At 40.7% G+C, this 14,674-nt stretch overlaps 1 protein-coding gene across 1 annotated transcript; it reads right to left on the reverse strand.

Annotated features, from left to right (window-relative positions):
- Window positions 1-1,545: 1,545 nt before the first annotated feature.
- LOC133955101 (centrosomal protein of 41 kDa-like) lies at window positions 1,546-14,655 on the reverse strand. Its single transcript, XM_062389765.1, has 11 exons — window positions 14,479-14,655; window positions 11,008-11,071; window positions 9,405-9,452; window positions 7,788-7,849; window positions 7,393-7,459; window positions 7,135-7,279; window positions 4,503-4,648; window positions 4,353-4,420; window positions 4,127-4,241; window positions 3,121-3,327; window positions 1,546-1,933 (listed from the first exon to the last, which is right to left on the reverse strand). Exons 1-11 carry the CDS (start codon window positions 14,653-14,655, stop codon window positions 1,836-1,838), a joined length of 1,197 nt encoding a protein of 398 aa, XP_062245749.1. The 3' UTR covers window positions 1,546-1,835.
- Window positions 14,656-14,674: the final 19 nt, after the last annotated feature.

Genomic DNA, 14,674 nt, shown 5'->3' on the forward strand with positions numbered 1-14,674 from the left:
GATGTGCACCGCAGGATGATGTGCGTCACAGGATGATGTGCTGCACGATGAGGTGCGCCGCAGGACGATGTGCCGCAGGATGATGTGCGCTGCACGATGATGTACGGTGGTGATGTGCGCTGCAGAACAATGTGCGCCGATGTGCGGCCCAGGATGATGTGTGTTGCAGGATGATGTGCGCCGATGTGCGCTGCAGGATGATGTGCGATGATGTGCGGTGATGACTTGCACCGCTGGATGATGTGCGCCGCAGGTTGATGTGCGCCGCAGGATCGTATGCGCCACACTGTTAAGTGGGCCGGCATTGCTAGCTCTACGTCGAACCCTCCGCCTTTATCCAGGCTTGGGACCAGCAACATGAGCCAAAAGAGACACTCTGGCAGAGCAAGTTTTTTTTTTTTTTTCAAGGTCCTGTAAGGGTTCAGTTTCACCATGTTCCACACTAGAGGTCTGGAAATGTCTTGATTCTTAGATGAATCACGATGTGGACTCTGCATCGATGAAGAGACTGAACTCAATGACTCATGAGGTGCTGTCATTTGCCAGCACCTCGGCACACAAAACACACTGAAGCGGTTGCTCAGTCGTGCCAGTGACGGTGAAACCAAACTGCAAATAGCTCTCGTCATATTTGCAAAGCTTTGGCTTCTTCGCAACTGGCGCATCGGTTGCCTGACATTTACTAATCAGAAACTTGTCCATGGTTATGTTTGTTTGCTGATACAGTGTGTGTAATGTTAATAAAGTTGTAATTGCAACGTCGTGGTCTTGTGAGTGTGATTGTATGTGTGGCTGGGAGCGACTTGCACACGAGTAATGAATAAGGCTCAGTGTTGCCAACTCCTCAGTAAGGAAAGTAGCTATTGGCTGTCCTAAGGCTGTTATGTGGGGTGGAACTTCTAGCTCTAAGTCCAACTCTCCTCCTTTATCGGGGCTTGGGACTGTCAAAATGATCCATAAGAGATACTCTGGTAGAGCAAGTTATTTTTTTTTTCTTCTTAAGTTTTGGTTTAGTTTTCAGGGCCCTGAAAGGGTTCAGTTTCACCACGTTCCACACGAGAGATATGGACTCTGCATCGATGATGAGACTGATTTCAATGACTCATGACTCATATTTTCCAGTGACAGTGAAGATACATTGACACTTACATTTCCTCTGTAAGCCAGGGCAGGATCAGCGGTGGCTTTGCGCATGCGCGATTCATTTGCAGTCCGGAAGACGCGGAGTGTGGGTCTCCTCTCTGCTCTGACTGCAGGCCTCCTGCGTAAGGCTACTGGGAAACTGAGCGCTTGTGAGTGCATTGGGACGGCGGAGGGTCTCACGGTAGCACCCGCTGCTCGTTGAGGAGCCACAACAAATAGCGGGAGTTGTTTTTTTCAAGAGTTTTTGGGACGGTAGACATGCCAGACATCCCCTTTAAAGTATCCAGGTTGGTCTCCGTCAAAGGCAGGTTTTACTCTTTTAAAAAAAAAATGTATTCAACAAAATCATGAGATGAGATCAGCTGGTTAAAGCCAGTAAGGCGTGATTTTGAAAACACAAAATGATCACAAAAATGTCCATATTTTAATTAAATTCACTAGTAAGGTGCAGAGCACAATGGAACAAATCACCATTAAAACAGACATCCCAAGAACATCCTCCATATCATGTCAGCATTCAATGTTTGACACTGCAGAAATCAAACTATAACTCTTTTAGGAATATCATGGTGATGGAGCTAGGCATAAAATCTCCACAAGTGAAGATGGAATGTGGGGTTTTCTTAAAAATGTTTACCACTGATTAGGTTGGGCGGAAGTATGTTTAATTCTGTATATCTGCTGGTTGTATGTTATTTCCAGGGTTGACTGCTTTGAAGCCTGGAACTGTTCCTTCCAGATGCAGAGAAGTGGGAGCTAAGGGTCCACATGCGGCGGAATCGGCTGCTCTCTGTGAATGCACACAAAACAGTGGTGAGGAATATGAAATGAAATATATTAAAAACATTTCTCAGTCTTCTACCAAGTGGAAATCTTGTTTTGATTCATGTTTAATTGGCCTGATCATGCACAATGTAATCATGTTCATTTCCTCTGATTGGTCATAATTGATTCTTATACTATGTTACCTTGACCATGCTGAATCCTGTACAACTGAATGAATCTTGGCCTGATTGCCTAAACTAAGGTGTTGTTGCCTTGATGTCCCCAGAAGATCCTGACCTTTGGCCTAGAAACAACCTCAACAAGAGGGGGAGGAACCAGCCAAATGTATAAAGAGAAAAAACTGCTTCCCATCGCTGTGCATATTACAAACCAACCTTTGACTTGTGCAGCATGCTCTGAGCATTACATGTGACAATACTGTAAGAGATGTGTGTCTCATTCCTTGTTGTCATGGACCAAAATTCATGACATGACATGAGTTGTCATCACTTATAAACCTGTTACCCCCCCACTACAATCAATAAACAAAGATTTAGAAGGGTTATACCATGTTAAAAGGACACCATAGATAAACGGTTGGATGAACCTAAATAAGAGTTTATTGGTTAAAAAAAAAAAGCAAGTCATAAAGGAACTAAATTAATGACAGAAAAGCTGACGAAGTGGGCCTTTGCTGTTAAACTCAATCTAAATCAAAACCAAAACAAGAAAACTAGACGACTGGACATCTCCAACTCAAACTAGAATATGCTGATGCTTTGTGGAGTGATTCAAAGAGTGAGAGAAAGAGAGACCACAGGCTCTCCTCCTCCAGCTTCTTTTCTCATCTTTAACTGTGAATGAGCCCCTGGTTCTGCAAAACTCTACAAATGGGTTGTTTAAAAATAAAATAAAAACATAAATCCACATTCTGACTTCAAAGCACCTGAACACATCATAGGTAATAATTTCACAATGGCATCTTCCAAGGAGCACGTAAATAAACACTTGCATTAAAACCCGACATATACACAAAGACACACACTACAAAAATAAACTCACATTACTATATAAACTACTAGCAAAACTTTCTGACAAATAACTATTTTATTAGTAAATTATACCTAAACCTAAAACAGTACCTTACCCTACCATACAATCTAATTTTCAACAGAGAAAAGGGGTTGTGAGTTTCTAACAGTGTGGTCTTACGGTTACTTGGGATGAGTATCTCTTCCAGCTGCTCCTGGATCTTAGTCAGCTCATCTGATGTAAAGCGCCTCCTCATCTCTGCCGCCTGCATCTGCTGCTGCACAGCACCCTTCTTCCCCTTTGACGAAGTGGGAGACGACAGGCAAGGTATTGGGATGGAGCCCGTCGTCAACCCCTCTGGAAATTTCTGAGCGATTACCTTGAGGCCTGGGGGAACAAAGAGGGACGACAGCTCTTTTCAGGCACTGAACCTGCAGAACACAGCTACCCTCATCTCTCTACCCTGCACACACCAGTAGATCTGTAAACATTTTGGACAAAAATCTAAATCAAGCAGATAGATGCAGAGGATTATCAAATGGGAGGAAACACCCCTGTGTGTTTGGACTCATACTGGATAAGCAGGGATAGAGCTAAGCTATCTAGGGTGTCTAGCTATGAGCATTGACTCCAGTAGCAGCACACACCCTTTTTCAACAGAAAAGAGGATTGTCGCCTCCAGATTTTCCTGACGGCCAAGGGCAGTCATTCCTAGCAACGTGAAGTACTGGAAAAGGCGGCTGGTGCTAAACTGTGTCAGAGGAGCGCTGTGATCAAAAGTTTTCTAATATTTTTTAAATAACATAGATATATAAATCCCAAACTGTTGCTTCTACGTCAGCTTTGGCCCTGCAGGGTCCAAGATGGTTTGATACATTAAGCCGTGTTATGAGCCATGTTAAACACAAAAATGTAGATTTTTCTCATAAAATTATAAGCAAGTCAGATTAAAACCAGCATTAGACAAGAATTACATTACAGTCATGAACAGTCATATAATTAGGTTTACAACTCATGAACTAATTTAAGTGTGCAGTACCTCTTTATATTCCCTTACATACTCAGACTGGGGTTTTTAAACGGAGGATAAGCTCCAGCACCTCTCGCGACTACAACTACAGAATGGTAAAAAATATTCCCTATTATTTTGACCAAGTGTGAACAACTTAAGTGAATGATAACTTACCTCCAGACAACATAAACAGATTCTCGACTCCTCGCTGACACATGGTGGTGGCTGCCTGGCTGGCTATTCTCTCATTCTCATCATACACAATAATGAACTTCCCTGCAGTGTTTTTCTAAATAGAGTGTGGGTTAAGTTCAGACAAGACAATAATCAGTTGGACCTGCAGGTCAGTTGTTGTTGACATGGAAAAAAAAACAGTTTGCCAGTTTGTGTTGAAGGATACATATTCCAGCACTTCTTTGGAGAAGGGGTTCATTGTTTGAGACAGCTGGGCAACCGGGAAACTGTGTGCTATAAGAAAGACAAATGATAAGGATGTTTACATTATTCTATTTGGCATAAAGAGCTTGATGATCATTTTTCTGCTACATACCGCTGATGATGTGACAGCGGTTGTATTGATCAAGGTCACGCACGTCCAGCAGCAGGTAGGGGCAGTCGGGGTAGGGCCTGTCAGCTTCATTGTCCATCTTCTGACACTTCATGCCGAGGCTCAGCTCTCCTACACCACTGACAACGCTGTGAGAGGTCAACGGTTAGGAGATTGTAATATTTAGTCTTTATTACTTTGCCTATATTACATGTTTTCGTCCGGGGGCAGTTATGAAGGACCTCCTACTGATGTCCTCCTACCTGCTACAGTTTCACTGTGAACTGAATCTATTTTTATTTTATCTGTGTATACTAAATTGTTTGTGGCCATCGCCAAAATATCAACACTGACTACGACATCATCACAAAAATTTCCCTCCTGACTCCTCTCTCTCCCTCATGAGGACAAACAGACAAACACAAACAGTAACATCGGACGCATCTAAAACATCATAAATGACATACGCGATTTCTTCAAATGTCTTGTATTGTCCAGTTAACAGAAAAAAACACATTGAAATCCAGTCTACTGTGATATCTGATTGATGTTCTTAACGGAAAAGTCTGAAATGATGAATGGATTATCAAAATACATTTCTTGCACCAGACTTTTTTAGTTGCATTAAAGTAGCTTAAAAACTTGGCCCCCATTCTGCGTTCTCTTGCAGTGCCGAAGGCGGTGGCGAGCAAAGCTCCGATTCCGCATTCCTGACACCGCCGGGTTCACACCGGACACGGAAGCGCTGCGCAACGCTAATCTCTACCGCGCAGGCGCCTGGCTGTCCATACCGGATGCACATTTCTGCCTCCTCCGCCTGTTTTTGTATGTAACGTTAAATGCACTGGTTTGGGGGTAAATTAAGGTGATTTTCATAGCCCCCCCACCCCCCCTCTCTTAATTATGTGATTGGTAAAATTGATAAAATTCAAACTCAAGGACAACAGAAGGGGAATACAATGACGGGAGGCATATTTGATAATTTACATCGTATAAAATATGTAATCAAAATCGTTTAAAAAAAAATGTCAGAGTATTTTCTGGCGCGATACGCTTGCGGCGAGCAGAACAAATAAAGTCGACGCCGAAACCATCGGTGAAGGGTGCCCTTCTGCCTCCGGTGTGAACCTCACAAAGGTTTAACCCCCGCCCCCCAAACCCTCTCTTTCTCTCTGTTATTGTGCTTGTGTGCTTGTAGTGGATGGGCAGATGTGGAAATGTTATAATGAGACAACAGAGGGGAAGAGAAGGGGAAGGAGGCGCCAAAGAAAGCCAGGCGCCTCCTATCCACTTACCTGTTAAACCTTTGTGCGGTTCACACCAGACACTGAAGCGCCCTGCACCGATGGTTTCGGTGTAGAGTCAATTTTTTTTCCGCTCGCCTCAGGGTGAGCGGAAAAAAATCACGCGAGGAAACACACGATGAAATGACGATGATGGCGATATTGATGACATATTTTACATGAGGTATATTATACATGTTACTGTTAGTGCTCCAAGGCCGGCTCACACTGTTCCTAATTCGTGTGCTTCTGTGTGGCCGCGCCCACCTGGCTATCAAACCCGATGAGACTCTGTGCGCAGCGGTGCCCACCCGCTCGACCCCTTGAGAGCCTCAGCATCCAGGCTGGCTTCCTCTCCAGGCAGGATGGCTCCCTGGCTCTGAGTTGGAGGATTATGGTATATGGAGGTGGCTTGGAGAGCACCTTCACCTGGACCAGAGAATCAGTCAGCGCAAGTGAAAGCTGATCGATCCTCTAGAGACTCATTAGAGACAGAGATGTGCTAGGCTGTAAAGCTATATGCCAGCAGAAAGTGCTGGATTTATGTTGAAGGAAGGTTGTTGAAATGTTGAAGACCGAATGATTTGTCTCTGTCTGCTGTGGTGAAAGCCCTGTAGCATGGTCTACTGCCATAGTAGGCTTTACCCCAGTGCCTTTTCTCTCCATTTGCCCTACTTTGCACAGTGATGTGACATAATAGCTTTACCACTACAAACAGTCTGCAGCCCCGGGAGAGGTTGTAGATTGAGTTACACTCCTGGGATCCCTGTTGCAGTTGGAGGGGGCAAAGACGCATGTGAAAAGAAGGGGCACCCATGACAGATGGCGGATGGGAAGTGACTGTGCTTAATAGGAGGGTGGATTTGTAGGACAGGTGGATGTCTTAAGGGACAGTGCGTTCAGTGACACAGATATGGTTGGTGTAGGATTACAGGGCTTTTTGTGACTGTGATTTTTGGAAGCTGGGTGTGACTGAGGGTGAGTGTGTATGTATTGTATATATAACACTGCTTCATAAGCTGCTTTCAGAGATGCACTGAACACCAGGAGTTTCTCCAACTAGCCCTCTAGTAAAACCTTTGGAGACTATCCAAATAAGCAAATACAGCAGGAGATCCTGAGCTAAACATGTACAAGATACCGAAAAAGGTGTCAAGAGAGCTTTTGGTGATAAGCCCCGATGCAGTTGTCGATGTGCTGTAAATAGGGTTGCAAAGGGGTGGGAAATTTCAGGTAAATTTCCAGAAACTTTCCGGAAACTTTCCATGGGAAGTTACAGAATGTTGGATAAAGGTTATCCTCCTAACAATGGGTAAAATGGTATGTGAGATATTGAGCGAGGTCTTTCTTACCTTAGCAGCGTTGACCTTGAAGTGTAGCAGTTCTCCCTGGTGTCACCTGCATCATGGGGATCAGAAAGTGGTGACGTGTGTAGGGCACTGTTGGTGTATTTGGACAAACTCTCCAGGTCTGCATCAGACATCTCTGACAGGGCATCTGCAAATGAGTGTGAAATCAACAGATTGTCACCCACTGTCAGAGCCAAGTTCAATATGTTTGAAAATGGTTATCAGCCTATTGGTATGAAGCTGTAGATGAATAACATTTACCGTCTGGGCTGTGTGAGTCACCGTCCTCACATTCATTCAGGTGAAACCCAGAGGCTACCTGAAGTATCTGGTGAGTAAAACAAGTTTGAAACTCAGCAATGCATGTACCAGCAAGAAAGACCAGTTAAAACAAACAGAAAGTAAAAGTACATGGACAATGGTATCTTAGTGTCCATAAATGAAGGTAACAAACTGAGCTGAATGGTTTATTAGAGCTGTAAGCTGTGCAGAACTATTCACACAAGTAGTCTATCAATTATTAAGTACAGTTCAGGTCAGGTTTGCTCACTACATTCATTCATTCATCTCCAAAGTAAAGGCAACAAATAAATGGCTAATCACTTGATAGTAAATCCAGCAGGACTTTACCATATAGCAAGGTAATAAAAACTTACCAATTGGGCAAATGACGAAACCTTTAACCGCTTAAATACTTCATCTGCACGGTACCTGTAATCTGAGGAAATGGAGAATAAAAAAACAGCTGCCACTACTTCCCCCACATCACATATCAGACTCCCTGCACACTAGCTCACACTTTTTGGTATCCAACAACCACATCCCCACAGTCTTTGTCTGGCCACACTACCTTACCTGGTGCAAACAAGCGGACTCTGTGGTCAAAACTGTACAAAAGCGCTTATACTTCCTGAGGAGACACAATAAGTTTGGCATGGCTGCAAAAACTTAACAAACTTTTACAGGTGCATCATTGAGAGCATCCTCTCAGGCTGCATCACTGCCTGGTATGGTAGCTGCTCCGCTGGTGTTCGCAAGGCCTTGCAGAGGGTGGTGAAGACAGCAGAGCGCATCATCGGCTGCCATCTCCCTTCCGTGCAAGGCATCTACAGCACAAGATGCCTTAGAAAAGCACTGAAGATCGTCAAGGACCACAGCCACCCAGGCTGTGGACTTCTCACAAGGCTGCTGTCTGGCAGACATTACCGGAGCATCCGAGCATGGCTACCAGACTCATAAACAGCTTCTTCCCCCAAGCCGTACGGCTTTTGAATCAGCAACACTGACACTCTGAACAGTTACCATGTACATTCAGCTCCACCACCCATACAAATACACTTACTTCACATATATTCATTTTATTTAATATTCCCCACTTCTTCACGCTGTAAACTGCTGCTTCATTTGACTTTGATTTGACTATGTTATATGTTTTACATATATTCATATTATTTAATTTAATATTCCTCCATCCTTCACCCTGTAAACTGCTGCATCACTTGACTAAGTTATATGTGACGATGTTATGTTATATGTTATGTTACATAGTATGTTATTTTTCTATTTTGTAAAGTCGTCTACTGCGTAGATGTTGCCTGCCATGTCACAAGAATTTTACTGCTCCGATGACGCTGTCATTGGTGCATGTGACAATAAACTTTGATTTGATTTGATTTGATTTGATTGTGAATGCTGCAATCCTCCATTGAAGATATATGGAATCTCTCACTTATCCCTGAGAAATATATTGTTGTTCTGGGTTTGTACCCTCATGGTTGAATGGACTTATGTAAGTCACTTTGGATAAACTCGTCAGCTAAATGAAATGTATTGTAATGTAATGTTAAAGAAATTGAAGGTCAGGTCAAACACAAATTAACATTTATTCTTTTGCTTAATTAACTGGAGTAGTATGAGAAACCTGAAGATTCTTGGAAAAATTGCCTGTTCTATCTGACATCTATTGAACCAGCAGACAGAAAGAAAGGTGAATGGTGAATGTCACACTTTAATTGTTGGGTTGATCATGTACTAAACAGACGTCGTGTTTATGCACCTGATTCAGTGATGTGCTATAATCAAGCACCTCCTAATGATTCAAGCTTTACTTTTAAGTTAAGTTTAGGTAAGTTTATAAAGACCTTGTTATTCAAATTAAAATAAAGCATAACAAATCCATAATACATCATTCATGAATATATATAAACCAACAGCCAACAATGTTGTTTCTTTGCCACTTCTGAACTTCTCTCCTCTTCAAACAAGTTACTCACTTTTTTTAATATCCTCCAGTCTTTCCGCGTGCTTCGTAAGGCTGCATCCTACAAAACGAAACATAACAATAATTTGATAAAAAGACAGAAGAAGATTTTAAAGCTGAGTTGTTTGAGATGTCAATAGTTTATACTAAGGCCCTGTAATTCTTGTTCTACTTGAATGATGTGTCATTTATTTTCCTGAACAGGTTACTTGTGACAGTAAGGAGCAGAATCAAATAGAATAGAATAATCTAATAGAACTTTATTGTCAACCTATATGGGAAATTGTCTTCGATTAATAAACAAACTAACATAAAACAACAACATGCAATTACAATTAAGCCTTTCTTCGGATCGGATGTCACTTTTTGGAATTAAGAAAACCAACACTTATTGAAATAAACTACTTTTTAAAAACATTTTTAGTTGCCAGAGGAAGTCTGTAGCACATCCCGGAGCTCAAAAGCTCAAACTGCCAGAAAAAGGATGGGAGCTATCTGCCAGGATAGCTTTCCTTGATTTCTTCTTCCTCCTTCAAGTAAAGAGTTGGGTCAAGGGCTTATGGGGTTTGCTGACTACTTTCCTTGCCATTGACGCCTCCCTGGAAAGCTCTGCAGCTTAAGTGACTGTACCAGGCAGGGAGATGAAAAGTTAAACCACTCTCAATAACACATTTGTACACCTCAACCTACCCAGAAAGCCTTGCGATTCCCCCGCAAACTTTGAGAGAGACCCACAAATGTATAATTTTCTCAATTAATAAGGATTGAAAAATTATGATAATGATTGCAATATCTTAGTTTATATAATTTCAATGTATTATGGTCTCTTTTTTCACAACAACCTTTAAAAAAACAGATTGAGTCAGTCCTAGGGTTAGCATGCCAGGAAATCTTTTTTTGCATGATAATTTAGCATTGTCGCGACGACTACTGATGATGTAAGAGCCTCTAGAAGCGCTGTCCCAGTTCGTAGGGGAAGATTTCAACCACTGACCGTGTAACTCTGTTTTAAAGGGCAAGATAACCCTTCGAAAACAAGGGGTAGAGGTAGGGGTTCAATGGGATAGGGCCTAAGTCTCTTTTTGTCATGATTTTTAGATATATGATTATTGTCTACAACATATAGCCTTATATTAAGTATAATTCAGATGAAAAACAACAATCCAAATGCCGCTCCAGAAAAGGACATACCCTGCTTATTGTATTAACTTAGTAATATTTAGAGTAAGGTTCATATCATTTGATAGAGAGACACATACTGGCTGGTTTGGGGGAAAGAGAGAGAGAATGAGAATGAGAGAGAGAGAGAGAATTAATGAGATAGTGAGCAGGTCTACTGGCCCGCTTGAAAAAGTAGAAATCGTAGACCTTTGCAACTGTCTAACACATCGTATATTCCTTTGATCTATTACGTTATACAGAGCTCCCACTGTCGAAGAGACACATTGAAGCCTTCAAACAACGTGCAATTGTTCAAAAACAATAAACCCTATCTCTGGAATAACTTTTAACCCCAATATGGGAGGATTAACTCACTTTAAACTTTTTGGTGTCTGATGAATCTATGAGAATAGAGTACCCTGTGAGCATGACTGCTTCATAATGTGAACCTGTACCTGTATCCAATTGGGTCTTGATGTGTTCGTACTTTGGGTTTCTCGGTATTCTTCTTTCCATGTACTAGAAGACGAATGACAATGGGGATTTTTACTATAGCTTCGTACACAGAAGTATTTTGCGTAGAAGAACGTAACTGACCAAAGTAAGTTTAAATTCTTACAGGTGTACTGTGGATATGGTTTAACAGAGATGAACACTAACTAGCTAGCTAGGACAGCTACATTTCATCATATAGTATTTCAGGTATTCCGCAAAAAACTTTTTTATATCATCACAGATCCATGTTTTAGTTTTCCTTTGTTTCTTTTTGTATCACTACCTTTCTAATGCACAACATGGGTTAAAAATGACCTGTATTAATTTCTTATTTCATGCATGGCTGAGTGTTTCTTTGATATATTTTTTAAATAATTGTATTTTATCATTGCAAACTCTAAGTATTCATTAAAGATATTGTTTTTGATTACCAAAAATCAGTACCTTCCTTTTTCACTTCTTTATAAACAAATCTAAATTTCACTATTACACACAAAAAATTACACGCCAAAAATTACCGAAACATTATTCACTATGGAACACCTACTATTCGTTTCACACAGATGCTTTTACACATCTGATGCATGTTAGTTTTATTTAACAATCCATTACTTGTGAGAAAGAGAAATATGTACAATACTAACAAGCAGTTACCTAGCTAGCTAACCATAGCTCGATCAACTAAATAAATTTCGAAATATAACAGTATAATCAAAAGACGTTGTTTGAAATGCATTTGAAAGGTTTATATGGCTTGTCGAATTAATTTCAGACTTACGGTTGACATGTTAATAAAGATGCTATCTGAAGAACAGGATAATACAAATTAGGATACTTTGTCTCTGTTATAAATCTGAAATCTCTGGTGCTGAGGATGTAGGCTATCTTCAACATAGAAGGCTATGTCAACAAAGAATCCTCTTCATTTAAGGGACTGGATTCCAAGGCAAAAGGTTCCTTTGACGACATAGTAGAGACTCATCTTATATGTCATCAAAGGAGCCTTCTCCTAAATGAAGAAGGAAGAATAAGCCATGAAAGAATATAGCAGAGAAACATCCAGCCATCTATGAAAAAACACAGGAAATGAATAAGGGTCAAGAGTTGAGTAGGCTATTTTAGTTAACTTATACCGAATTTTTTACGGAATTCCCTGAGTTTTAATCAAACCTCTACTAAACCAATAAAATTGTTATTGTTTTTGACTTTAATATTCTTGTTGACAATAATAAAGATAGCCTTAGCGTAGCATTTATTTCAATACTAGACTCAATTGGTTACAGTCAGTGTGTACACCAACCTACTCATTGTTGTAACCACACACTTTACCTTGTATTATCGTACGGTGTCGGAATTGAACATTTAACAGTACTTCTGCGCAATCCAGTTCTATCAGACAATAATTTAATAAACTTAGATTTTTCAATAACTGAATATATGCCACTAATAAAACTAATTTCCTAGATGTCTACCTGATAGAGCTGTAGCTATATTTAAGGAAAAGTTTCAATTACATTTAAACCCGTATTATCTGTACATACAACAAATTCTTTAAAATCCTGAGCTCCATTGAGATCAGCCACCTCGTCGATAGCTCTGCAGACTCATTACGATTAACATTAGACTCAATAGCACCTCTAAAAAAAGACAAATTTCAAACATAGTAAATTAGTTCTGTGGTATAATTCCCAGACAAATTAGTTAAAATAATTATCAAGAAAACTAGAAAGGAAGTGGCACTCCAGCAAACATGTTGAAAATCTCATAGACTTGAAGAATAGTGTTAAAGAATATAAAAAGGCTCTCCACAAAGCAAGAGCTGCCTACTATTCAAAACTAATAAAAGAAAACAAAAACAACCCCAGGTTTCTCTTCAGCACTGTAGCCAGGCTGACAGAGAGTCACACCTCCACCAAACCAAGTATTCCTCGATCCTTAAATAGCAATATCTTTATGACCTTTTTCAATGATGAAATTCTAACTATTAGAAATAAAATCAACCATTTCCTGCAGTTTCTCTCTGATCACCCGTGATCACTTCACCAAAATAATCTCAATTTCTAAACCAACAACCTGTATCTTAGATCCGATTCCGACAAAATTACTTAAAGAAATTCTGCCCCTAATTGATAGTTCGTTACTTAATACAATCAATCTGTCATTATAATCAGGTTATGCACCACAGTATTTTAAAACAGCTGTAATCAAACCCCTTCTCAAAAGACCAACCCTAGACCCAGAGGTTTTAGCCAATTACAGGCCAATATATAATCTCCCTTTCATTTCTAAAATCTTAGAAAAAGTGGTAGTCAATCAGCTGTGTGAGTTTCTCCAGGAAAATAATATATATGAAGACTTTCAGTCTGGGTTTAGAGCCAATCACAGCACAGAGACATTCTTAGCAAAAGCCACTAATGACCTTCTAATAGCTTCAGATCAGAGACTTGTGTCTGTCCTCGTTCTGTTAGATCTCAGTGCAGCATTCGACACAATTGACCATCAAATTTTATTACAAAAACAGTTAATTAACATTAATAGGACCGCCCTTAACTGGTTTAAATCTTATTTTTGTGATCGCGCAAATTAATGAGTCATCTGTGCACGCCAAAGTTAACCATGGTGTTCAGAGGGCTCCGTGCTCAGCCCAATTTTATTCTCATTATATATGCTTCCACTAGGAAACATAAGCAGGACACACTCTGTAAATTTCCACTGCTATGCAGATGACACCCAGTTATACTTGTCATTAAAACCTGAACAAAGTAATCAATTAACTAAACTTCCAGCATATCTCAAGGACATAAAAACCTGGATTGCCCGCAATTTTCTCTTATTAAACTCAGATAAACACCTTAGAGATACATTATCTCGAGATTATAGCTGCGCTAGACGACATTGCCCTTGCTTCCAATGAAACAGTCAGGAACTTGGGAGTGATCTTTGATCCTGATTTGTCCTTTAATTCACACCTAAAACAAATTTCTAGGACAGCCTTTTTCCACTTTCGCAAAAAGATGCAGAAAAACTAGTCCACGCCTTTGTTACATCGAGAATGGACTACTCATTACTATCAGGCTCCCGCAGTAAGTCGTTAAAGACTCTACACCTCTCCAAAATGCCGCAGCACGTGTCCTGAAGAAAAGAGAGCACCTTTCTCCAGTATTAGCATCGCTACACTGGCTTCCAGTAAATCTAGAATAGAATTAAAAATTCTCCCCCTCACCTTAACGAATGCTGGAAGAAGTAGAAAAAGAAGACTAACGTTATGATTGTACTAAGTCTGAGTTAGCGAACTTACATTGACACCTATGATACTATGTTTACAACATTTGATTCCTATCACGACATTGTGAGTTATTAAGTCAGACAGTCAAGAATTTCCCTTACCATTTGTAAGTTAGATGAACTTCATCCAGGACGATACCGCTTACGTTGGCTTGAAAAACATCGGAGCCTAGCATGTCCCTCCACTTCTTTTTCATCAGCCTGGATTCCGGGCTTCCGAAAAGGAGCTGGCAACGACCGCTGGTAATTTCCACCTCGTCGTACAAGCCGAGTTGCATCGCTGTGATGCCCATTTCGGTCACCTCTTTTACTTGGTCCTCCATGAGTGCGACCAAAGGTCAC

This window comes from Platichthys flesus, chromosome 6, assembly GCF_949316205.1.
Source record: "Platichthys flesus chromosome 6, fPlaFle2.1, whole genome shotgun sequence".
Lineage (NCBI taxonomy): Eukaryota > Metazoa > Chordata > Actinopteri > Pleuronectiformes > Pleuronectidae > Platichthys > Platichthys flesus.